This window comes from Hypanus sabinus, chromosome 2 (assembly GCF_030144855.1).
Source record: "Hypanus sabinus isolate sHypSab1 chromosome 2, sHypSab1.hap1, whole genome shotgun sequence".
In the NCBI taxonomy this organism is placed as follows: Eukaryota; Metazoa; Chordata; class Chondrichthyes; order Myliobatiformes; family Dasyatidae; genus Hypanus; species Hypanus sabinus.
In genome coordinates, this window is record NC_082707.1 from 21,260,498 (window position 1) to 21,287,940 (window position 27,443).

At 39.9% G+C, this 27,443-nt stretch overlaps 1 protein-coding gene across 1 annotated transcript; it reads right to left on the reverse strand.

Annotated features, from left to right (window-relative positions):
• Nucleotides 1-405: 405 nt before the first annotated feature.
• LOC132406886 (thioredoxin reductase-like selenoprotein T) lies at nt 406-26,659 on the reverse strand. The gene is made up of 6 exons (XM_059992996.1): nt 26,471-26,659; nt 11,986-12,096; nt 10,712-10,838; nt 5,561-5,648; nt 3,388-3,542; nt 406-1,557 (listed from the first exon to the last, which is right to left on the reverse strand). The coding sequence occupies exons 1-5, from the start codon at nt 26,602-26,604 to the stop codon at nt 3,418-3,420; spliced, it is 585 nt and encodes a 194-aa protein (XP_059848979.1). The 5' UTR covers nt 26,605-26,659; the 3' UTR covers nt 406-1,557; nt 3,388-3,417.
• Between the last annotated feature and the right edge of the window lie 784 nt (nt 26,660-27,443).

Sequence of the window (27,443 nt, forward strand, 5' to 3'; positions counted from 1 at the left end):
AGATTATGGAAAAAAGGTAGAAGAATAGGATTGAGAGAGATAATAAATCAGCTATGATGTAATGGTGGGCCAGACTCTATTGACTGAACAGCCCAATTCTACTCCTATGCCTTATGGAAGTATTGTGTATCAAGTAGTTGTTTTTTTTTCTTTCAGTACATTGAAATGTAACTGATTTAACTATGAAAAATAATGATATGCTTTATGATGCTTCTGTTTGCAACATCCTATTAATTGCTCCCTTTCACCACTTCCTCCACCACACCCCTGCCTTAAAAAAAAAATGGCATGAGGTTACTATAATTAACTGTGTTGCCAGAAATTGTGCTTTGGACTGGTGAGCTTTCTATCCATTATCCTGGGAAGAGAAGAAAGGGTGTGATGAGCAATGATTCACTCCTCTGATTTGATAAATATCTATTTAATAGAGCAGGCTCACAGAGACCTTTGCAGATAGACAGTTATCAGGATTATTAGAAATATTTAACCAGGCTGTATACATCACCTCAAATGTTACCACAGTGCATCCTTCAAGGTATGTAAATGTCTCAATTTCCACCAAAACATAGAACACAAATCAGGTCAAAAAAGAAAGAAATATGAATGGTTAACAAAAAAAGTTACCCTACAAATAATCAAACAATAATCCTAAAATTTGGCAGTAACATGAATTTGACCAAAAACATTATTTCAAATTAAACTTGACCATGTAAGAACTCTCCCTCTCCCATCACCCTTACTAATGAATTCAGTGTCCACTTTATAATTAAAGGCTATCAAAGGTTTATTATCTAATCAGGTTTGAGGAACCAGTGTTCCTTCAGGACCCTCCCCCTCCATCTTTTTAAACTTTTGCTTCAACATTCATCACTTAGTAATTGCACTGACATATTAGCATTTTAATTATAACTGAAGGCAGTTTTAACTAACTTTCAGGGAAAACTTCCTACCCAGTTGGTTATATCCGCTAAACCAATGATATTGTACTCTCCAAGTTAAGCTTCATATTGCCATAAACTTGAAAGTGTGAGGATAGGGAGAAAAATTTTTTTATTTGTTGGCAAATATTTCAGTGTATGGTTCCAATTTAACAACATTAGTACGGAGTACTAATGCTAAATTTTCGACTTCTACACGAGCGCAAATAGATTTTTATGAAGGTTTCAGGTTAAAAATGTACCCACAATTAAATTAATATATTTCTAAAGTACAATATCAAACAAAATTTATAGTATATCACTCATTTAAAAACACAAAATAACAGAACTGTTATTTGTCACTTGTCATTTCTTGAAATGCCTCCACAAAGTCATATTAAATTACATATAAAAAAACTATGTTCATATTACAATCTGATATATGTGCAGTACACTACAGGGCGAACAGAATCAGTGTAGCAGAGCATTGAAGTCTTTTCCATTTTTAAGAGGAATTTTCAAAGGTTCAGTAGGTCTGATGTGGGGAAAATCCAGTCTGCACAAACAGTCAGTGCTGCTTTAAGTGCAGTCCTTCATAGTCATCAGTCTTACCATTCTCAGAAAATATCCTCTCAAATACCTGCAAGATAAAAAAAAAAATTAGGATTCTCCACTTGACAGTTTGGCATGCAAGCTTATACAACCAACTGCATGTCAACATACAAAAGTACAAAAATTATATAGATACATTACTCGTCAATGCTACCTTCCAGTGTTTATAGGACATAGAATAGTACAGCACAGTACAGGCCCTTCAGCCCACAATGTTGTGCTGACCCGTAAACCATGCCGCCCATATAACCCCCCACCTTAAATTCCTCCATATACCTGTCTAGTAGTCTCTTAAATTTCACTAGTGTATCTGCCTCCACCACTGACTCAGGCATTCCATGCACAAACCACTCTGAGTAAAAAAAACCTTCCTCTAATATCCCCCTTGAACTACCCACCCCTTACCTTACCATGTCCTCTTGTATTGAGCAGTGGTGCCCTGGGGAAGAGGAGTTGGCTGTCCAACCTATCTATTCCTCTTAATATCTTGTACACCTCTATCATGTCTCCTCTCATCCTCCTCCTCTCCGAACAGTAAAGCCCTAACTCCCTTAACCTCTGATCATAATGCCTACTCTCTAAACCAGGCAGCATCCTGGTAAATCTCCTCTGTACCCTTTCCAATGCTTCCATATCCTTCCTATAGTGAGGCGACCAGAACTGGACAGAGTACTCCAAGTGTGGACTAACCAGAGCTTTATAGAGCTGCATCATTATAGAGTTTGCTCGGTGGAAGACAAGTTAGATGCATTAATCTACAGACTGCTGAGAACTGCTTGTTCTTGCCCATACAACTACGCACTATCTATTTACATGGCACGTCAGTCAGGGACTTGAGCTACATATATTTTTGTATGACTGAATGGTTACTATTATGCCTATGCTATACTGCCTTGTTCTGCGTATGATTGTTGGCACAGCGTTTTGCACTTAGCTCTGGAGGAACACTTTTATTTGGCTGAATTTGTGTATTCATGAATGGTTGAATATTAATTAAACTTGAATTACACATTTCCATTAAATAAGGTACAAAGAATGTGATTATTCATTCATATTGATCACATCACATACAAATCAAATGACATTTGAGCTCATCTGGTAAACACACCTTTTGGTTTGAAGCTGTAAGGATCAACACAAGATATAATCCTCATTCAGTCTGATTCATAAGTCTGCTTTTGATACACTCAAAAACCTGTGCTAAGTCATTACAAACTTCTATGCTAATCCAAAAGCCAAATACTGCAGATGATGAATACCCAAAAGTGAAACGGTAAATGCTGAAAATCCAGAACTAAAAAAAAAATTATGGGAATACGCAGCAGATCAGAACAAACCTGTGGGAAAGAAACAGTAAATTTTTCAGGCTGAAGACCCATTATTAGAACCGAGGTCTGACCCCCTATTTCCCAAATGCTTTTTATTCTTTATCCGGAACATGTTCCTATATCTAAGAATAACAAAAGTAAATACATATTTCAAAGCTGTTATATGTTGCGAAGAAAATTGAGGAAAACTAAAATTATAAATAAAACACTCCTAAGGAATGTCTAGTAACTGGATTACAAGAAGAAAACCATAAGGCACAGGCACAGAATTAGACCACTCAGCCTATCGAGTCTGCTCTGCCAACTATCATGGCTGATTTATTATCCCTTTCAACCCCATTCCCCTGCCTTCTCCTAGTAACCTTGGACACCGTTACTAATCAAGAAGCCTTCAACCTCACTTTAAGTATATCCAATGACTTGGCCTCCACAGCTATCTGTGGCAATGACTTCCACAGATTCTCCACCCTCTGACTAAAGAAACTTACTCAAATATACTTGAGGAAGATGTTTCTGAAAGAATCACTCACGGAAAAGCCTTGCCAATGCTGGAGATTTAGCTAAGACCGATGAAGTGGGATTGAATCCATGTGTACATTGAGCTTCATTTCATTGTCGAGAATCTGCACAAGTTGCTGCATGGATGGAAGATGGCCAGATTCTAGCTTGGACCACACTGGAACATCTGAAAATTAAAATAAAATGTAATTACCCAACACTTTGGACAGGGTGTTAGGAAGTACAATTTCAGAAATGTCAGCAACAATTTCTAATTAATGCCAAACAGAACAAAGAACTCCAATAGCCAAAATAATCCTTTAAACAAAGAAATGATAAAATAATAAATAAGTTTCACTAAATTTATTTCAAGTAACTGAATTGGAGGACTACATTATGTTAAACTACAAAAGTAATGAACAATAACAATTCAGACAGGAAGCATTTACTAGGGGTTTGGATCCACTATCACTTGATATATACTAGTTCAAATAATTCGGCATTCATTATGCAACAAAGCAAGTCTCAGCAAAAATTAATGTAGTTGAATACATACAATATTCATAACACATTAAAAAGCATAATACAATGAGTGGCCACTTTATTTAGTACTTCCTGTACCTAATAAGGTGGCCATTGAATGTATGTCCGTGGTCTTCTGCTGCTGTAGTCTATCTACTTCAAGGTTTTGATGTATTGTGCGTTCAGAGATGTTCCTCTGCACACCACTGTTGTAAAGTGTGGTTATGAGTTAGTGTCACCTTCCTATCAGTTTGAACCAGTCTGGCCATTCTCCTCTGACCTCTCTCATTTACAAGGCGTTTTTGAACAAAAAACTGCCGCTTACTGAATGATTTTTGTTTTTCACACCATTCTCGGTAAGCTCTAGAGAGTGTTGGGCATGAAAATCCCAAGTTATTAGAAGTTTCTGAGATACTCAAACAACCTCGCCTGGCACCAACAATCACTCCATGGTCAAAATCACTTGGGTCACATTTCTTCCACATTCTGATATTTTGTCTGAACAAACAAACCTTTTTTATGCACTGAGTTTCTGCCACATGATTAGCTGATTAGATATTTGCATTAACAAGTATACTGATGTACCTAATAAAGTGGCCACTAAATGTATAGGCAATAAAACTGATATTTACTTGATCTATGGGTCTTTCTCCTCTGATCTCTCATTAATGAGGTTTTTTGCCCACAGAAATGCCACTAATTGGATGTTCTTCCCCCAGACCATTCTTTGTAAAATCGAGACTGTTTTGTGTGAAAATCCCAGATCACAAATTTCTGAGATACTCAAGCCACCAACAATCAAAGTCACTTAAATCATACTTCTTTCTCCATTCTGATGTTTGGTCTGAAACATGTCTGCAAGCTTTTATGCATTCAGTTGCTGCCACAGGATTGGGTGATTAGATATTTGCATAACAAGGTGTACATAATAAAGTGGCCACTGTGTGTATTCTTCCAATCAGGACAGTGGAAACTTGGAAGGGGAAAAGAACAGTATGGGGATAATGGCCTGGAACTTGCTGCCAATGAAGTAAAGAAAATGCAACTGATCAAAGATTTCAAAAGGAAACTAAATTATGCATTTGAAGGAAATTAACTCAGCAGAACAAAGTGGATAAAGAAGGGAATGAGTTTGATTTAATTACCCCAGGGAGAACCAGCACAGACTCAATGAGCTGGATGTCTTCTTGAGTGTTATTATGTCTATGAATATACACGAGATTTGCAAATCACAAATTGTAAAAGGGTTATTAAGATGAAACAAAGAATAGGAAGAATGAATTGAAAACAGAGAGCTAACATTAATTCTTTGGGAACCACTTATGATACTGTATCTAAATCCACCCACTTCATTCTGTTCAAATGATTAAAAGAAAAAGCCAATTGAACAAAAAAGTAAAACTCCTTTAGAACAGGTCAAAATTCTGCTCGAAAATTCCAATTGTTTTGCTCCTCTCCATCTCCACTACCAAAACCAGTCCTAGAACTTAAAATACAAATCAAAAAATATTTGATCTATTAGTGATTCCTACAATTCTAAGCTGTGTAAATGTTGGCCTATTTCACAGGCCTTGTTCATAGATGGTCTGCAATTATGAATGATTTCTTGGCATTTGTTTTACTTTAAATGAGAGCTCAAACACAATTGTAGTCAACAAAGGGAGAGTCAATCTCGTGACTTACCATTTAATGTAATCTCAAATGCACCAGTGGACATACACTGATTTTCAATCATGTTACTAAGGAAGAACACCATCATGCATGCATAGATCTAAGTAAGAAAATAAAACTGCAGTCAGTCTTAGTGCAATGGTCTAATTACTTCATTTCCCCCATACAAGCATCTCAGTAACACCTTTCATCATCAATGGATAAAGCTCAAACTGAGTCAGGTTTAAAATAGATTAACAATGCAGCTAATGGTGATTTCTTAGGTTGAATAATAAAATACAAATCAAGATATGAATTGTATTAGCAAACGACCAGTAAGAAAGGTCAAAAAGCTTGTAAAGTGATCTGGACCCGCTGGGGAAAAACGTCTAACAAGTGGCAGATGGAATTTAATGCAGAAGTGTGAGGTGTTGCACTTTGGCAGGACAAATCAAAGCAAGACTTACACAGTGAACAGTAAGGCACAGTAGTGTGGTAGAGCAAAAGGACCTGGAAATACAGGTCCACAATTCCTTGAAAGTGGCACAGGTAGATAATGTTGTAAATACAGCTTTTGCACATCAGCCTTTGCGAATTAGGGTATTGAATACAGCAGCTGGCATGTTACGCTGAAGTTCTATAAGACATTGGTGAGCTTTCTGGAGTATTATGTGCAGTTCTGGTCACCTATCTATCAATAAGATTGAAAGAGTGCAGAGAAAATGTACTGTATAGGAATGTTATCAGTTATAGCACCCGAGTTATAGGGAAAGGCGAGTAGGTTAGGACTATAATCCCTGGAGTGAAGACTGAGGGAGAATCTTATAGAAATATACAAAATTATGAGGAATATTGATAGGGTGAACGCATGCATTCTTTTTCTCCTCAGGTTGAGTGGGACTAGAACCAGAGGTCAGACGCTTAGGGTTAAAGGTAAAATATTTAAGGAGAATCTAAGGAGGAATATTTTCACTCACAGAGTGGTGCGAGTGTGGAATGATCTGCCAGCACAAGAGGTAGATACAGGTTCAACTGCAACATACTAGAGAAATTTGAATAGATACACAAATGAAAGGTCTAAAGGGCTATAGTCTGGGGCAGGTACCGCTAATGGGACTAGATAGAAGACTATCCCAAGGAGGCTATTTCTGTGCTGTAGTGCACTATGATTCTAGGAACACAAATTTAAAATCCGCATGTTTTGCACTCCAGCAACATTTCTCCAAATTATATTTATTTTGTAGTGTCATGTTTTGATTAAGATTATTGTTAATTGTGAAGCAGCATAGTGTGCACCTGAGTACCTCCTTTAGGTACGCTATTTTAATGTGATCAAAATAAACAAGTGCTGTGCAACTGACGACAACTGGGAATTATCCATTGTGCACTTCTGTAGTTTCTTAAAAATATAACTTGTATATGAAGATAGTGTTGGAAGGAAAACAGGATATCCAATGAACCAGTTGATTAGATCAATGCACAGCAGACCCACACAATATACACTGAATTTAGCTTAGGAAATGGTGCAAGTAATATTGCAGAGCAAGAAAAGAACTGCCACATCACAGCCAGTTGATTTATTGATAAAGTGAAATTTAAGAAGGCTTTGAAGAATTTGGGATGGGTATACTACAGATATGAGAAAACTTACAATCTTCTACTTGCATAGGGCAAAATCAGAAAATGTTTGCTGCACTAATGAGTTAAAATTAACTGCTGTACTTTCTTACCAGAGTAGATATGCTGATGGATGCTACCGATGACATTAACCAGGCATAGAGAAACCAGCTCTGGTTCCTGTTGCTGTTCGTTTGAGGAAAAAGAATATCTGCAAGTCCCATGCTTGGCCACAATGTTATCTCTCAATGGGCAGGGAGCTCTCTACCATTATTGTTTAGTCTTACACCTGCAGAGGGGCAATTTGAGCACTGAAGGGACACTGATAAATATATTGTGATATCAGCAGGTGCTGACTGTGATGGGAAGATGGGAAAGAAAAATGGCAAGAATCTCAAGTGCAATACTTGGGAAAATAGTTGTGCATCAAAACCAAGAGTAGAATTCTATTACAAAACCATCCCATAAACACACATGTTCATGACTGTTTAAAAATAAATAAATTAAATGTTCAAAAACAATCTGAGTGCCATCTAAAATACCCTTCTACATACCCTGTGCTCCAATTTAATGAGTCTTGGAAAATGAACAAACAATTGTGACTTACAGCAAGCAAGTGGTTTCATTTCTTTAAAAATCTAATCATTTTATGTCAAAGGAAACCTTATAGCCTGCTCATGCTTTTAGGAGGAACAGACAGAAACATTATTAACCACTGATTGTAAATGCAAACAAAATTCCAGCTAATGCTTGCAAGTTAGAAACTCAATGTTAATGTAATCATAAAGTGCTGGAGGAACTCAGCAGGCCAGGCAACACCTATGGAAAAGAGTGCAGTCGATATCTCGGGCCAAAACCCTTCAGGAGAACTGGAGAAAAAAGATGAGGAGTAGGGTTGAAATGTGGGGGTGGGGGGGGGGGATGTGAGAAGAGAGAGAGAAACACAAGGTGATAGGTGAAACCGGGATGGGGAGGGGTGAAGTAAAGAGCTGGGAAGTTGATTGGTGAAAGAGATACAAGGCTGGAGACGAGGACAGAAGGCCATGGAAAAAAAGGAAATGGGGGAGGAGCACCAGAGGGAGACGATGGGCAGGCTGAGAGAGAAGGTGAGAGAGGGAAAAGGGGAATGGTGGGGGGAGGGGGGGGCATTACCGGAAATTTGAGAAATTGATGTTCATACCAACAGGCTGAAGGCTACCCAGATGAAAAACCTAAACACAAATTACACTGCAGGTGCTGGGGTCAAATCAACACGTACAACAAGCTGGAGGAACTCAGCAGGTCGGGCAGCATCTGTGGAAATGAGCAATCAACTTTTCAGGCCGAGATCCTTCGTCAGGACTGAAAAGGGAGGGGGCAGGGGCCCTATAAAGAAGGTGGGGAGAGGGTGGAAAGGAGAAGGCTGGTAGGTGCCAGGTGGAAAACCAGTAAGAGGAAAGATCAAGGGGTGGGGGAGAGGAAGTAGGGAGGGGATAAGCAGGAAAGATGAAGAAGGAATGTAACGGGAAAGCACTATGGGTAGTAGAAGGTGGAATCATGAGAGAGGTGAAAGGCAGCTGGAGGAGGAGACAGAGTGAAACTGGGATGGGAGAAGGGAGGGGGAGGGAATTACCAGAAGCTGGAGAACTCAATGTTCCTGCCAAGGGACTGGAGACTACCCAGGCAGTATATGAGATGTTGCTCCTCCAACCTGAGTTTGGCCTCATCATGGCAGTAGGGGAATGTGAAGCAGAGTTGAAGTGGGAGGAAACCGGGAGATCCTGTCTGTTGTGGCGGACAGAGCGGAGGTATTCGACGAAGAGGTCCCCCAATCTGCGTCAGGTCTCGCTGATGTAGAGGAGGCCACAACGGGAGCTCCGGATGCAATAGATGACCCCAACAGACTCACAAGTGTTGCCTCACCTGGAAGAACTGTTTGGGGCCCTGAATGGTGGTAAGAGAGGAGGTGTAGGGACAGATGAAATACCTTATCTCCTCGCCTGCCCATTGCCTGTATCTGGTGCTCCTCCCCCCCCCCCCCCGCCCCCTTGCCTTTCTTCCATGACCTTCTGTCCTCTCCTATTACACTCCCCCTTCCCCATATCTCTATCACCAATCAACTTCACCCTCCCCCAACCTTTTAACTTTACTCATCCTTTTTTCTTCCAGTCCTGCTACGGGGTCTCAGCACGAAACATCGACTGTACTCTTTTCCGTAGATGTTGCTTGGCATGCTGAGTTCCTCCAGCATTTTGTGTGTCACTTTGATTTCCAGCATCTGCAGATTTTCTCATTTGTTAATGTAATCAATTGCCAAAGCAGCTCATTTCACTTGGGGTTAATTCACAAATCGGACTGTACTCTAGTTATGAAATATAACAGCATTACATTTCCAACAGGATGAAACTGCAGAGAAGTTTCTCAATTGTTTTTGGTATGTTTGCTGAGATTTCAGGTTTAGATCTAAGGACTCAATTTTAGTTCAGAATGTTATTGTTCACTTCAATTGTTTGCAAGATTTGTGTTTTCTCCCCCTTTCTCTCGAGTATCAGGTGTTGGTCTTTTATTTTTATTTGTATTCTTTTTTACTTTAATTGGTTTATTTTATATTTCCTGCTTTGTGGCTACCTGTACACAAACAAATCTCAAGGTTGTACCATTTACACATTCTTCAATAATAAATGTTCTTGAATCTTAAAACAATTGAGATGACAAAATTGAAGAACACACTGTGGATTTCTATTACAGTTATACAGAACCTTAGTGGGATTGCTCCTGAATTATTGTGTATAGTGTTGGTCTCCTTAACCGACAATGCAAGTTTAGAATGACAAGTTTGCCATATGAGAAAATGTTGATTAGACTGGGACAGTACTGTCTGGAGTTTTGAAGAATGACAGGACATCCCATCAAAACCTATTATTTCAGGAAAACTATACCCACTCTCCAACATACCCAACTGGGTTGACAGTCTTGGACTGTCAGTTGTTATTAAGATATATAGACTGTTTAGAACTGAAACAAGGAGAAATTTCTTCAAGCAGAGGAGGGTGACGAACCTTGGAATTATTTACCCCATATGGTTATGGAGTGTCAATTTGTTCCAGAAGATAATCAAAAGTATATCGAAATAAGGATGGAAAACAGCGATGAGACAGAAGATTAGCCTATAATTGTTAAGTATGGGGGAACTACCTTTTTAAAACAGGCTGGCCTACTCCTATTTCTTGTTATGTTCACATGGAAAAACAAATCAAACATTTAGTCATAGAGTACTACAGCACAGAAGAGGCCCTTTAGCATCTGGAGCAAAACTACTGAACTATATGAACAAATATACAACTCTCATCCACAGGGAATATCAACTGCTGATTACATGAATTTATGTCAATTAACTTTAGACACTAGGTGGTCTTGAGGATAAATAAATATAAAATGACACCCTATGTCAATTTGTGTATGATATTTTCAAACATTTAGAACACAAGTAGCGAAAAGCAATTTTGAAAACTGAGTAATATGCAAGTTCCTTTGTGAATTTTAAAAACATGTTGCACAATGTATTCTTCCTGGAATAAAGATAGTGACCTTGTTCTGCTGACTCCAATGCCAGATACTAGGTGCTTCCATGCCCAAACTAGGAAAGGGATCTTTACCGACTATAATTAGTCCTATTAAGACCAGCTTGAAGACTGACAGAAAGGATGCTACGTGTCTGTAAAATGAAAGCAGAAAACAGAAGTTAAGTACAACCACACTGATAGCCATTAAACCAACACAAAATTACTTGACCAGAACAGAAGAAAAAAACATTTCCTCTATGTCAATTAAACAGGAAAGTTAAGAAACAATGGTTATTGCTTCATCGCTCCAGGTTTGGCTCAGAGCTGACATTCACACATTGGAATCAAAGACGAGATGCTAAACTCTACTTTAGAACTCAAGCACATCAACACTAAAGTACAGCGATGAAGTGCTACATTTCCAATAATGCAATGTTTTAGACAAATGACTGATTTTCCCCTCAGCACCATTTTCAGAGGCACATAATACTCCCAGGGTCCAGGGCAACACCCTTTACACATCAACAAATCCAAATGTGAAATTGGTGCATTATACTCTCCTACCTTAAAGTAAACACTGAAGGAAATTAAAGTATTTGAAGGTCAGTCCTATAATGCTTAGCATCAATAAGCTTATACTTATTTTTATTGTGCACATTTATTAACACAATAATCAAAGCCTGACAAATAAATTGTAAAACTCACACAAGCTCAAACATTTTATTTTTTTTTACTTAGTGGGACACAGTGTGGAATAGGCTCTTCTGGCCCTTTGAGTCGTGCCACCCAACCTCTGTTTTAAACCTTGCCTGATCAAAGGACAACTTACAATGACCAATTAACTTAATAATCGGTATGTCTTTGGACAGTGGGAGAAAACCCATGCATTCCATGAGGAGAGTGTACAGACTCTTTACAGATAATACTGGAATTGAACTCCAAAACCCTAACTTTAACCAAATTTGCACTAAATTGTCTGGCACTTTTGAATTTGTTACCACCCACAAGGAAAACCTCTCTGGAAAATACCTTGAGGCCCATGACAGGTCAGATTAATGAAATTAATATCAGACTTTTAATAGTAAAAGTAATTTATTTCAAAATTTAAAATATTAATTAAAATAGCATCATTTTAATGCCCCACAGTGAATTAAAGTACATACATTTAAAAAGAAACCCTATAGTTATTGCCAAAGATATATTTGCAATGCTGCAAAGATTTGGATATTTAAACAAGGCCAAAATGTTCTATTCAAATCCAAACTAAGCACACATTTAATCAACCATTAAACAACTCACCTGTAGATAGGTTGTGGAAGGTAATTTTCTCCTTCAATACGGATGTCGGGATATCGCTGGCTTATAACCCGCGTATACTCCTCAAACACCCTTCTGTATCCTCAGGAGATACTAATTGTGAAAGAGAAATTCAATTAGCTGTATAGACCAAACTTGCTGCCTCAACAAGACACTGAAGCATAACTGAAGATTTCTAAGGATCTCACAGCAATTTACTACTAAATGTTTTATAAATAATGACTTCACTAATGGAGAAAAATGTGGTTAGCAAAGGATAAAATCAGAGTAGTGGAAAGGATAGTGACTCAGAAAGCAAGATAATGAAATTAATTTGAGTGGAGGAAAAAGGTGATAAAGAAAGCCTAGACCACCCAAACAGTGATACCATGGAAGTTCAAATTCCAAAGTAAATTTACTATCACAGAATATATTCCATATACATCCTTCAGATTGATCTTCTTGCAGGCACCCACAAAACAAACACGATGGAATCAATGAAAATACAAGAGGTTCTGTAGATGCTGCAAATATAGAGCAACACACATAGAATGCTTTTCTAAATGAAGGGCCTCAGCCTGAAAGGTCAACTATTTATTCATTTCCATAAATGCTGCCTGACTTGCTGAGAATCCACATACAAAGAAACATTCAACATGTGAAAAAAAGAACAAATTGTGTATATAAAAATAAACAAATACATGGAACTTTGAGGATGAATTCTTGGAAAGTGTACAGGATTTATTTATACTGGGACAGTGAAGAGCTAACTACAGACCATTATTTGAACCAGTTAGACAATAACTTTGTTCATTGGAGCTCTTTTAACATGATACCTTCATTAAGATGAAAAGCAAAGCAGTTTAAAACTGCAAGATCCCAAATTTAAAGTAATGAAACTATAAAGGTGTGAGGAAGGAGTTGAGTATGATACATTGAGAGCTTCACTGGTGGATAGGCTGTAGTGAACATTTAAGGAATTAATTAAGAATAGCAAAATTTGTAACAAAATAAATTAAGAATAGTATTAGGTCCATAGAGTGATAAAAAATTGCAAGAAAAAAAACAACTGAATTACTAATGGTTTAAAATTCAACACAAAGGAACTAAGAGCCTTACAGCAAAAGCAGCATTAATAGGAACATGAAAGCAGTCTGTAAAACAAAAAGGAAAAAAGATTAGTTAAGATAAACAGGATTACTTAAAGTGGGCTACAAAGAATCAGCAGTGTCATAATATAGATATGTTGGTATTCTTTTCATAGAAAGCAGAATTATCATTAATGTCAAGCAAGGACATAAAGGAATTAGTAAAACTGCTGAAAAATTTTGAGACTGAGATCCAGCTTGATAATTTGCATTCCCAAGTATTAAAAAGAGGTGCTCTTCACAGTTCCCGCAGACTCTCACAGAAAATAACCAAATTCAGGGAAATCATAAAAACACAAAAATGCTGGCAGAACTCAGCAGGCCAGACAGCATCTATGGGAGGAGGTAGTGACGATGTTTCGGGCCGAAACCCTTCATCAGGAGTAACCCTGTCTGGCCTGCTGAGTTCTCTCGTGTTGCCTTCAGGGAAATCATGTTTAGTAAACCTATTTGCATCCCGTGAGCAAATAACTAGAACACTACAGTGAGAAATAGTGGATCTATTTGGATTTTATACAAAGTATGGGAAATACAGTTTCTTTATTCCTAGTTTATTGCAAAAACATATACATAGAATTTTGCATCACAAGTGAGATACCATAAGACTGGAGGATAGTTAATATTGTTCTTGTAACATCAAAAGAGCTGAGCCAGACAACTACAGTTAGTAAGCCATACACCAGCAGTAAAGGAATTGTTGGACAAAAATCCCACGGGAGAGGACTGCCGTGCATTTGGAAAACTAATGGCTACTGGGTAGAGACAGCACACTTCTGTATGATGGAAATCCTGACTCACTAATTTGATTATGTTATTTTTAAGTAAGTTAACCAAGAAGAGCGATGAAGGCATGATAGACTGTTCTAGGGGTATCAAAATAACAGAGCATGGATTCAAGGTGAGAAAAAGAAACTTTAAAGGATTTTAGGAGCATGTTTATATATACACAGTTGCAAAAAAGTTTGTGAACCCTTTGCACTTACCTAGTTTTCTACATTAATTACTCATAAAATAAGGTCTGATCTAAGTCAAAACAGTAGACAAATACAATCTCCCTAAACAAATAACACAAGCAATTGGTTTTCTCGTCAATGCTGAGTACTGAGTCCAGGTTCAAAATCTATGTGGACCTCTGGGGTAATACCTTCTACAAAAGCCATTTGGAGCTGGATGTTTCAATCGATGAGATGAGATCAGAGGTGTGAGTTGTAGAGGTGCCCTGTTCTCAAGAAAGATTTTTATTTGCACTATGCCTCATTCAAAATAATTCACAGGACCTTAGAAGAACTGTAGAGATGCATGAAGCTGGAAAAGGCTACAAAAACATTTGTAAAGACCTCATCAGTCCACAGTAAGAAAAAATTGTCTACAAACCAAAAAACTCAGTACTGTTGGAGAATGTCAGGGCAGCGGTCCATCACCTGAAGCTGAACAGAAGTTGGATGATGCAACAAGACAATAATCTAAAACATGAGAATTAACAACTGAATGCTTTAAGAAGAAGAAAAATTTGTGCTTTGGAATAGCCAAGTCAGAGTCCAGACCTTAACCCAACTGAGATGGTGTGGCATGACTTGAAGAGGACTGTTCATGCAAGGTATCCCAGAAATATTGATGAACTGAAAAAGATTTGAATGAAGGAATGGTTTAAAACTCTTCCTCACCATTGTGTAAGTCTGATCAGTGGCTACAGGCCATGTTTGTTGGAGGTTAAAACATACAACATAGAAATTTACAGCACATTACAGGCCCTTTGGCCCACAATGTTGTGCCAACCATATAACCTACTCTAGAGACTACCTAGAATTTCCCTAACGCATAGCCTTCTATTTTTCTAAGCTCCGTGTACTTATCTAAGAGGCTCTTAAAAGACCCTATTCTACCTGCTTCCACAATCGCCACTGGCAGTGCATTACGTGCACCCACCACTCTCTGCGTGGAAAAATTTACCCCTGACATCCCCTCGGTACCTATTTCCAAGCTCCTTAAAACTATGCCCCCTCGTGTTAGCCATTTCAGCCCTGGGAAAAAGCCTGTGGCTATCCACACAATCAATGCCCCTCATCATCTTATACACCTCTATCAGGCCACCTCTTATCCTCCGTCGCTCCAAGGAGCAAAGGCCATATACACGCAACTTATTCCCGAACGGTATGCCTTCCGCTCCAGGCAATTTGTTTTTGTTTTTTGTTGTTGTTTTTTTTCTCTCTCTCTCTCTCCTCTCCCCCCCCTTTAAATATACACACGCGTCCTGTAACGAGGTGACCAGAACTGAACACAGTACTCCAAGTGAGGCCTGACCAAGGTCTTGTATAGCTGTGACATTACCTCACAGCTCTTGAAAATCCCACACATGATGAATAGGACCAGTCAGACACCATACCCCTTCTTAACAGCACTGTCAACGTGCACAGCAGCTTTTGAGTGTCCTATTGGCACGGACCTCAAGATCTCCCAGATCCACCACACTGCCAAGAGTCCTATATTCTGTCTTCACATTGGACCTACCAAAATGAACCACTTCACACTTATCTGGGTTGAAGTCCAGCTGCCACTTCTCAGCCCAGTTCTGCATCCTATCGATGTCCTGTTGTAACCTCTGACAATCCTCCAGACTACCCACAACATCCCAAACCTTTGTGTCATCAGTAAACCTACTAACCCACCCTTCTACTTCTTCATCCAGGTCATTTATAAAAAAAAATTCACCAAGAGGAGGGGTCCCAGAACATATCCCTGCAGAACACCCCTGGTCGCCAACCTCCATACAGATGACAAACCATCTACTACCACCCTTTGACTTCTGAGGGCAGGTCAACTCTGGATCCACAAAGCAAGGACTCCTTGGATCCCAATGCTCCTTACTTTCTGAAGGAGCCTTGCATGGTGAACTTTATCACCTGCCTTACTGAAATCCATTTACACTACATCCACTGTTCTACCTTCATCAATGGGTTTTGTTACTTCCCCAAAGAATTTAATCAAACTCATTAGGAATGACCTGCCCTTGACAATCCATGCTGATTATCCCTAATCAGATTACATCTCTTCAAATATTCATAAATCCTGCCTCTCAGGATCTACAACAACTTGCCCACCATGAAGTCAGACTCAATGGTCTACAATTTCCTGGGTTATCTCTCCTACCTTTTTTGAACAAGGGAACAACATTTTCAACCCTCCAATCCTCGGTACTTCTCCTGTCCCTACTGATGACACAAAGATCATTGCAAGAGGCTTAGCAATCTCTTCCCTCGCTTCCCACAGTCGCCTGGGGTACATCTCATAAGCCCATGTGATTTATGCTTTTCAAAAGCTCCAGCACATCCTCTTTCTTAATGTCTATATGCTCAAGCATTTCAGTCTGCTGTAAATCATCCCCACAATTGCCAAGGTCTTTTTCCCCGATGAATACTACAAAATATTCATTAAGTATCTCTGCTACTTCCTCCAACTCCATGCACACATTTCCACCATCACATCTGACTGGTCCTATTCTCACATGGCTCATCTCCTTGTCCTCACATACCTGTAGAAGGCTTTGAGATCTTCCTTAATCCCGCTCATGAAGGCCTTCTCACGGCCCCTTCTGGCTGTCCTAATTCTATTCTTAAGCTCTTTCCTAGCAACCTTGTAATTTTCTAGAGCTCTAACAGTACCTAGTTTCTTGAACCTTTCGTAAGCTTTTTTCCCTTAACTAGATTTTCTACATACAGTACTTTGTACACCGTGGTTCTTAATTCTACCATCCTTTCCCAGCCTCAATGGAACATACCCATGCAGAATTCCATGCAAATATTCCCTGAACATTTGCCACATTTCTGCCGTGCATTTCCCTGAGAACATCTGCTCCTAAGTTTCTCCCTAACAGCATCATTTTTCTCCCTACCCCAATTAAAAGTTTTCCCAAATTGTCTGCTCCTATCCCTCTCCAGCGCTATGGTGGAGGAGATACGACTTGTGGTCACTACCTCCAAACTGCTATCCCAGAGCGATCTGACACCTGACCAGGCTCATTTCCCAATACCATATCAAATACAGCCTCTCCTCTAGTTGGCTTATCTACATATTGCATCAGGAAACCTTCCTGAACACACCTAACAAATTCCACCCCATCTAAATCCATCACAACAACCCTATTATTATTGCAACGTTCCAGAATCTGTCTCCCTATCAATACCTGTTACTATTTAGGGGTCTATTAGAAACACCCAGTAGAGTTACTGCCTCTTTCCTGTTTCTGACTTCCACCCATACCAACTCAGTAGACCAACCCTCCATGACTTCCTCCTTTTCTGCAGCCATGACACTATCCCGAATTAGCAATTGCCACGCCCCCACCTCTTTTGCCTCCTTCTGTTCTTTTTGAAACATCTAAAGCCTAGTACACTCAGCAGCCTCTCCTGCTCCTGAGACATCCAAGTCTCTGTAATGGCCACAACATCACAGTTCTACATATTGATCCATGCTCTTAAAGTTCATCTGCCTTGCTTATGATATTCCTTGCATTAAAATAGACACATCTCAAACCATCAGGCCGAGTGCATCTTTGCTCTAACATCTGCTTATCTATCCTCACAAACTCCCTGCAAGCTGTCACTACTTTTGCTCCAACCTCCCCATCCTCTGCCTCTTCACTTCGGTTCCCACCCCCTGCAAATCCAGTTTAAAGCTTCCCCAACAGCATTAGCAAAACCTCCCCATCAGGATATTGCCCCCCCACACCAGATTTAAATCCCAATGATCCAAAAATCTGAATCCCTGATCCACGCATTTATCCTCCACCTCATTCTATTCCTATACTCAGTGTCATGTAGCACACTGAGATTACTACCTTTGAGGTCCTGCTTCTCAGCTTCCTTCCTAACTCCCTATATTCTGCTTTCAGGACCTCCACCCTTTTTCTACCCATGTCATTGATACCAATATGTACCACAACCTCTGGCTGCTCACCCTCCCGTTTCAGGATACTGTGGACGTGTTCAGAAACATCACAAACCCCTGCACCTGGGAGGCAAACTACCATCTTAGTTCCTTTTTTGTGTCCACAGGATCACTGATCTGTCCTCCTAACTATAGAGTCCCCTGCACCGCTGCCTTGCTCTTCTGTTCCCTACCTTTCTGAGCCTCGGGGCCAGACTCAGTGTCAGAGGCATGGCCACTGTGGCTTCCCCCAGGCAGGTAGCCCCCCCCCCACCCCCCCAACAGCACTCAAAATGGAGTACTTAGTGTTAAGGGGACAGCCACAGGCGTGCTCTCCACTACCTGGCACCCTCCCTTCCCTCTCCTGACAGACACCCACTTATCTGTCTCCTGTGGCCCCAGGGTGACAGGTTGATGCTGCTAAAGGAGGTTCTACAGCTATTAAATACAAGGGTACACATACTTTTTCAGCCTGGACCATGAGTGACTAAACAACGTGTTCAATAAAGACATGAAAAGTACAATTTTTTGTGTGTTCTTAGTTTAGGCAGATAGTGTTTGTCTATTATTGTGACTTAGATGAAGATCAGACCACCTTTTAGAGTAATTAATGCAGAAAAACTGTTAGGGCTGTTGGTAGTATCAGATACAATTATTATGTGTATTACTGGTCATGAAGTTAACATAACAACTTAAAACCCCACTGTAATGATCAGGTTGAAATGTTTGAATACGTTTACAAATATTTACCATTCTATAATATAGGAAGAGTGGATTTGGAACAAAACCATTCAGTACATGTGCTCATTTTACATAAAGTATGGAAAGATTCTGTAAAAACTCCCATCATATTTATACCTCATGGGTTGATCAAAAGGAAAAGCAAAATTTAATTTGAACAATCTGGTTACCAGTGTTGAACAATGGGATATGGAAGAAGCTCTAAGCTTTAGTTCTTACTTAAACAAAAATCCAAATCATTAACCATGTAGTTAGCTACAGCCAGAGGCCAACCTTCATTTAAAACGTTGCCAAGAATAAGCATATTTAGAAATACAAAAAGGAAAGTGAGATTACATGCTTTCACCTGCATGTTGTTATACAAATATACAAATTAAGAATCAAAATGCTTACATGGTGGAGTAGGAAGATCAAAGCAGGAGATACAAAATGCTGAAGGAACTCAGCAGGTCAGGCAGCACTTACGGAAAAAAGTAAACAGTTGATGTTTTGGGCTGCCAGGCCTGCTGAGTTCCTCCAGCATTGTGTGTGCTGCTTAAGAGAATTGATGCAGTTTAAAAGGGTCGTCACACCAAGTATTGTGCCCCAAACTTCGACACAGGACTGTATGTCCTGTTGTGGCCTCCTCAGTCTCTCTTTACTATTAGGATGGAAACAGATTCTTCCCCAGGCTGTGACTACTGAACTCTCTGCCAACACCCAGTTCTCATCACTAGCATTGTTACATTTACTTTTTCAACTTGTGTTGTAAATGCAACTTATTATTAGTTAAGTTATTTGTGATATATTACTTTACATGTTATGTGTGAGTTATATGTACTGTGTTGTGCACCTTGGTCCAGAGGAAGTCCGTTTTGATCAGTGGTATACATGTACACAACTGAACGGCAATAAACTTGAACTTGAACTTGACTTTATACGTTATCGCAACATTTTTCAAAATTCTTATTGACTATTTAAAAGGGGTTGGATTCGGGCCTAATTGAATAAGACTTCAGGATGATGCTGATTAATAATAATCAATTAAACACTGGATAAGTGATATACTTTGGTTTTCTGAAATAACAATCCTAATATTGCTGACACGAGGAAATCTGCAGATGCTGCAAATTCAAGCAACACACACAAAATGCTGGTGGAACACAGCAGGCATCTATAGGAAGAAGTACTGTCAACGTTTCAGGCCGAGACCCTTTGTCAGGGCTAACTGAAAGAAAAGATAGTAAGAGATTTCAAAGCGGGAGGGGGAAATCCGAAATGATAGGAGAAGACTGGAGGGGAAGGGATGAAGCTAAGAGCTGGAAAGTTGATTGGCAAAAGGGATACACAGTTGGAGAAGGGAAAGGATCATGGGATGGGAGGCCTAGGGAGAAAGAAAGGGGGAGGAGAACAGCAGAGGGAGATGGAGAACAGGCAAGGAGTGATTGTGAGAGGGGCAGAGAGAGAGAAAAACTAGCAGAGAAAAAAGGAGAGGAGAATAATAAATAAATAAGGGATGGGGTAAGAAGGGGGGCATTAACAGAAGTTAGAGAAATCAATGATCATGCCATCAGGTTGGAGGCTACCCAGACGAAATAGAAGGTGTTGTTCATCCAATCTGAGTGTGGCTTTATCTTGACAGTAGAGATGACCATGGATAGACAAATCAGAATGGGAATGGGATGTGGAATTAAAATGTGTGGCCACTGGGAGATCCTGCTTTCTCTGGCGGACCGAGCGTAGGTGTTCAGTAAAACGGTTTCCCAGTCTGCGTGGGTCTCACCAACATATCGAAGGCCACACCGGGAGCACCAGACGCAGTATATTACACCAGCCAACTCAAGGATGAAGTGTCGCCTCACCTAGAAGGACTGTCTGGGGCCCTGAATGGTAGTGAGGGAGGAAGTGTAAGGGCAAGTGTAGTACTTGTTCCGTTTACAAGGATAAGTACCAGGAGGGAGATCGATGGGAAGGGATGGGAGGGAACGAATGGACAAGGGAGTCACGTGTCACGTAGGGAGCAATCCTTGCGGAAAGTGGGGGGGGGGGGGGGAAGGAAAGATGTGCTTGGTAGTGGGATCCCATTGGAGGTGGAAGTTACGGAAAACTCCTTGCCTGTTCTTCATCTCCCTCTGGTGCTCCCCTCCCCTTTCTTTCTCCCTAGGCCTCCAGTCCCATGATCCTTTCCCTTCTGCAACTGAGTATTCCTTTTGCCAATCACCTTTCCAGCTCTTAGCTTCATCCCTCCCTTCCCCCCCCCCCCCACCGTCTTCTATCATTTCGGATTTCCCCCTCCCCTTTCAAATCTCTGACTAGCTTTTCTTTCAGTTTATCCTGATGAAGGGTCTCGGCCCAAAACGTCAACTGTACTTCTTCCTATAGATGCTGCCTGGCCTACTGTGTTCCACCAGCATTTTGTGTGTGTTCCTAATATCGCTGAATTATTTCTTTGCAAAACAGTTCAAAAGTCTGTGAAATCACTTGCTCCTGAAAACTGAAAGCAATTATTCATTGCTCACAGTATTGTTGAGTCAATGCATCACAAGAAAATATGTTTTAAGCATAATGCCTGTCACCAGGCAAATAAAAACAAAGCGATTCAGCAAAAATGTGCCACAAGTGAAAACAGGAAATTTGAGGTGGCTTTGCAAAATTTTCCTTTTCAGCAACTTCCCTTTCAATCTGCTGTTTCACTGCAGCTGATCTATAATGACTATTACAGCTATATACAAAGGTCAGGAAATAAGAGCAGAATTAGGCCATTCAGCCCATCAAGTCTGCTCTGCCATTCCATCATAGCTAATTTATTATCCAACTCAACCCCGTTCTTCTGTCATAACATTTGACACCCTTACTAATTAGGATCCCATCAACCTCCACTGTAAATATACCATACGACTTGGCCTCTACAGCCATCTGTGGCAATGAATTTCACAGATTCACTACCCTCAGCTAAAGAAATTCCTTCTCACCTCTGTTCTAAAAGGATGTCCTTCTATTCTGAGGCTGCATCTGATTTCCAATCACTCTAATCTAACCACTACAACGTCTTCCTCCATCACCTACTTACCTACAAGTGCATGTTTTCATCAGCTCACAAACAGTTCCAACAAAAAAAGCTCCCTGTCATCTTTCTTCATAACTCTGGATTTAACGGCATGAAAGAAAGTTTTATCCAGGAAACAACCACCACTCTACTTGGTGACTGCTTGTGAATGAATGATAAAAAGATCAAATTCTTTAAAGACACCAGAAATAATCATCAATTCCTTGAACCACAAGATTTCCCTTGATAACACAAAATACCTGTTGACAGTTTGATCGCACTGATAAGAACAATGCTAAAACAACAGGTGTTTAATCAACCACATTTGAGGAGTATTTTACTCCTACAAAGCTACATACTTCTATTTATAATCCCACACTTAAAAATACACATCAGAATTTATCATTATTCGAATTGCTATTAAGCAATAAAAGCCAAGAAAGTTCTTGTTTAAAATGACTCATCATTTTGTGCTTGATAATAATTTCCTCAACATAATTTTTAAAGCACATCATGGACACTCAATGCTACCAGACCATATTATGGAATCTGGGTTGGTGGGGGGGGGGGGGGGGGGTGAGGAGTGTAGATAGGTTGAGAAAAAAAACTGTTGGAAGAATTCAGCAGGCCAAGCAGCATCTATGAGACCCTCCATCAGAACCTGTTGCAGTTTATTTTCTTTAACTCAGCATTAGGTGGTCAAGGACTAACTGGCATTATGCTTTGATCACCGATACTTTTTAAATTACGCATTCCATTAAAAAGTACAGTTAATTCTGTATTTCTATATACTTATGTTACGCTCTCTGATACCTGTCAAACCTTAAATTTGTACTGTAATATGCTGCAGTTCTTGCTCTGAGATCACTTAATAAAGCTGTAGTACTTGAATCTCCAGTGAAATAAATGTTCATGTCCTTATAACCATCTGTCAACTGATATATTCAGAATTATTATTACTGAAATAAGTCATGAAAAGTGTTGTTTTGTACAGCACAGGCATAACAATTTACTGTAAGTTTCAATAAAAATAAATAGTGCAAAAGAGGAATGCTGTGTTACGCGACATACATTTTCTTGAACAGTATGGCTCCTCACAGGAAGCATCACTTTCCCTCTCCCTGGTATACATCACCTCACATTCCATGGCTTCCATTATTTCTATTCTTAGCAATCACACAACTCAATAAAGTTTAAATAATTATTGTACAAGGAAAGAAAGCTTTAAACTGCCGTAAAACCTGTAAATTGTATGTCACTATTTTCTGATGCATATACAACTAATGGAAGTAGTTTTTTCTTCAGTCCCCAGATTTGACTTTGTGGGCACAATATCTCAGTTAAGTATTATACTTTCAAAGGAGTTTGTGAACTGCGGGATCAGTTGAAAAATTACTTTATCTTAAATTATTAACTTCCAAAGATTCAATTTGCTACTCAGTTCTCCTGCGTAGCAACAGTCACATTTACTGCTGCTATGTAGGCAATGCCTTGTGAAAATGAAAGCTTAAGACTAAAGACTGTGTTTGAAGAAACTAGTACTGAATGTGGTGAGAGCTGGGCACTGAATTATATTCAAATTGATTAATATTGGCATTAAGTATTATAATTAGGTACATCAATGTTAAAATTGAATGTAATGCATGGAAACATTTTTGCAGTTAGTAAATATTGATTCAGGGAACAGTTACAAGCTATTAAAAACAGAAATTTCCTAAACAAGAAACTCTTTAGGATTGCAATCACAAGAATATCTACAGATGTTGGAAATTCAAGCAACACATACAAAATGCTGGTGGAACGCAGCAGGCCAGGCAGCATCTATAGGAAGAAGTACAGTCGACGTTTCGGGCCGAGATCCTTCGTCAAGACATAAGGGTCTCAGCCTGAAACAGCAACTGTACTTCTTCCTACAGATGTTGCCTGGCCTGCTGCATTCCACCAGCATTTTGTGTGTGTAACTCTTTAAGAATCAGGTTTTTCCAGTAGCTTTCTAAGTTTTGCCAAGCATGATTTCATCTTTCTTTCTATCACTATTTGAGCTACAAATTGGAAGCTCTGGGATAACCATCAGGCACTTGCAGCCACAAAGGCGTTTGAGTGAGGTAAACATCCCTACATGCTTCAAGGCCAAATGAGGGCGCAATGCGAAAAAAAAGGCACACCTTGAACATACATCAAGGTACAATGCAATCACCCATGAATTAGAAAACACTGGGTTACAAAAACAAAACTGCAATGGTATTGCCAAATACATCAAGCCATATCACAGTTAACAGAGTAACACAAAGGTCAGGCAGCATCTATGGAAAGGAATAAACCACCAAGGTTTTGAGCTCTGTTAAGAGTAGTCAATCACTGGAGGAGGAAGAAAATGAAGGTTAATCCTACAAAGAGTGGTATTGCTTTCAATGAGTGGATCTCAAATCTGCAATGAAAATTGGGAGAGTATGCATTGGATTGTTCACCATTTTACATTTTTCAACATAAGTATTTCACCCTTCTATCAAGGAATTATTGATGACTAACTCTGGAATTTCTCATGAAGGTATTATTTCTCATGCCCTGCCCTGCTCAGATGACCTCAAGTCATATGCCCTACATCTAGCCCCATCTTAAAAGCCCTGCTGGCCCATTTTCCCCATAAATGTTGCCTTCAATATTATCAAAATGCAATGACAGTATCCAAGACTTGTTCATTTCACTACTTCCCTCAACCCTCCCAACATCTCAAGCTGTCAGACCAATTACTTGAGATCTATTACTTAACAAGTTCCTCCAAAAAAAAACAAAATAAACTGAAAGTATCCAAGGCTGAATCACAGGTTTATCAACAACTATGGTGTCTTACTTGACAGAGCTGAGGTTTTGACCACTTATCATTTCACTCAACTCTGTCCCTCCTCCTCCTTTTACCTACAATGTACTAAGCCTACACCAAGCTGGAACAAATTTGGCAGGAAAGCTCCACACTAGAATTTCAGTCTCCAGCAACTTCAACATCACAGGAACAATGCAAACAGCTGAACCTAGTCTGCATATGAACCTCACCATAAGTAGTCACTGTCTCCATCACTGTGATTGCTATGTCCACCATCCACAACACATTTGGGAGCAACTTACAAAGGCTTCTTACCAACTCTCAAACTCTATCACCAACAAACAATACAGCAGATAATAAAAAATAGCCAAAGTGATTACCAAAATATCAAACACTAACAAGAGAAAATCTGCAGATGCTGGAAATCCGAGCAACACACACCAAAATGCTGGAGGAACTCAGCAGGCCAAGCAGCATCTATGGAAAAGAGTACAGTTAACGTTTCGGGCCGAAACCCTTCAGCAAGACTGGAGAAAAAAAGCTGAGGAGTAGATTTAAGAAGGTGGAGGTAGGGAAGAGACAAACACGGGGTGAGATAGGTGAAATCTGTCAAAATATCAAAGTAATCAAGGATGAATGTAAAAGTGATTTGGGCTGCAATTGACAAGTCCAGGCAGATTTTGTTTGGGTCAGCTAACTTCTCCTGCAGACACAAGACACTGCAGGTGCTGCAACCTGAACCAGAAACCAAACTACTGGAAAAACTCAACAGGTCAGTCAGCATCTGTGGTCAATCCATCTTGCTACCTCCAGTAGTTTCATTATTCAGTATTCACAAAGGTACAAAGGTCCATTTATTTTCAAAGAATTATGCAGTATATAACTGTGGGATTCGTCTCTTCCAGATAGCCACAAAACAAAGAAAAACATGACCCCCCCCCCCAACCACACAAAAATTATCTTGCAAGTGACAACATGATCAGCTCCCATAATCTACCCACAGCCAGGAAGACTACAGGACTAATTTCAAGAATGGAAATTAAAGGAATGATCAAGGAACTGACTGAACTAATCTTATATAAATACACACAAAAATGTATAGAATCATAAAACAAATTTAAGTTTGAAGTAACTTTAAGAATACTGCACATGCTTCAAGCAAAGAAAAAAATTAGTCCTGCCCGAGGAAGCAATAACAGCATAACAAAAAAAAATAGAATTGTTAAATGAATAGTGGAGGCGAAGACGTGAGATTTAAAGCAATTAAGTTATACAATTCAGACAAGGAAGATAAAACAGACAAAGAGATGTTATCTTCCTGGATAGATGAATTAGCCTGAAAATACAATCAGAGTTTATTTAAATACTCTGATTTAATCTTGAGGAAATCTGAAGAGGCGAGAAAGGAAAGTAGGTTTACTCATCATCTTGATTTTATAACAAAAAACAGCAAACTTTAAGCTCCATAACATTCAAAACATTAATGGTTTCTTTAGCGAGTTAGAACCCGTTTCATGCCATACAATTAATCAACATTGCACAAACGTTCAGTTAAAATCAATTACATTTTTGGCAATATTAGCCTTACTCCTAATTAAAATTTTAGTCACAGATATTAAAACACTAAAAACTGTGACAGAGAATTAGTGACAAATTATAAATATTACTTGGAGACCAGCATACATGCATTGGTCAATGCTATAAACATCTTATGTAAGATCCCTGCCAGTAGGGCCAGTGCCATGCACAACTCAGGCGAGCGCTTCCTGCCCGGCTTGGGCCTAGCGCCTCCAGCCTCTGACTGAGAATGCCTATGCCCTCCAGCCTCACCAGATCTGGAAGCGCAGCACCGGCCCGGTGACGTACTGCATCTTCAGCCGCTTGTCGGCCAAGCCCTGGCCGATGGCGCCCAGGCAGGTCAAGGCGAGCAGCAGAAACGACAGCGCAACACCGCCCGGCGCCATTCTCCCGACGCAGCTCCACTCCCGTAACCGCGGAGACCGAGCGCCCCGCTGCGCCTGCGCGCCCTACGCCGCGTCACGTGATCGCGATGGACCGGGCGGCATCAGCTCGGGGCTGCGGCCTCCGGTCGAGCCAATTATGTCAAACCAAGGAGAACTAAATGTTTTAAATCCTCTTAAATGGGGATACCAGCAAATATTTTAAACGGGTCCGTTCAAAAATATTCACCGTTCTCCTCGCATATTTGGGGTCTAAAGTGCTGCGGGTTGTTGACCTCATGGACGTTCCTCTTGTGAGAGAATCTAGAGCAACACACATTCTAAGGCTTCTGTTTAAAAATAAAGAACTTACGGCAAATCTGACTTCTCCCAGTGTCGTTTTGAAAGACTCGTCCTTAAAGCGCTGTGGAGGCAGTCTATGAACGTTTTAGCGAGCTACCTAGATCAAGTTAAAAGTACATTTATTATCAAAGTATGGATACCTTGTACAGCCTTGAGTTTCGTCGCCTTACAGGCAGCCACAAAACAAAGAAAACCATAGAACATCCAATGGGCAGAGAGAGAAACAAATCAGGCAAATCATAAAAGTAAGCAAATAGCATTTAGAATGGAAGTGAGTCCACAGCCAGGCATCACTGCTGTTGATTCAGAAGCCGTTAATTGCAGGCCAGAGCCTCTTGGCCTCTGACCCCGGCATTGTGTCTTTTTCAATCCAGTCCAGCGCTTAACTCATCCAAACCTTGGGTGGTTCCTTGCTCTCAGACTGGAACCCAGGCACTGCCACTTTGATATGGTCTCAGGTCCGAGCCTGGCCACCTCGATTCAGGCAATATCCAACCTTT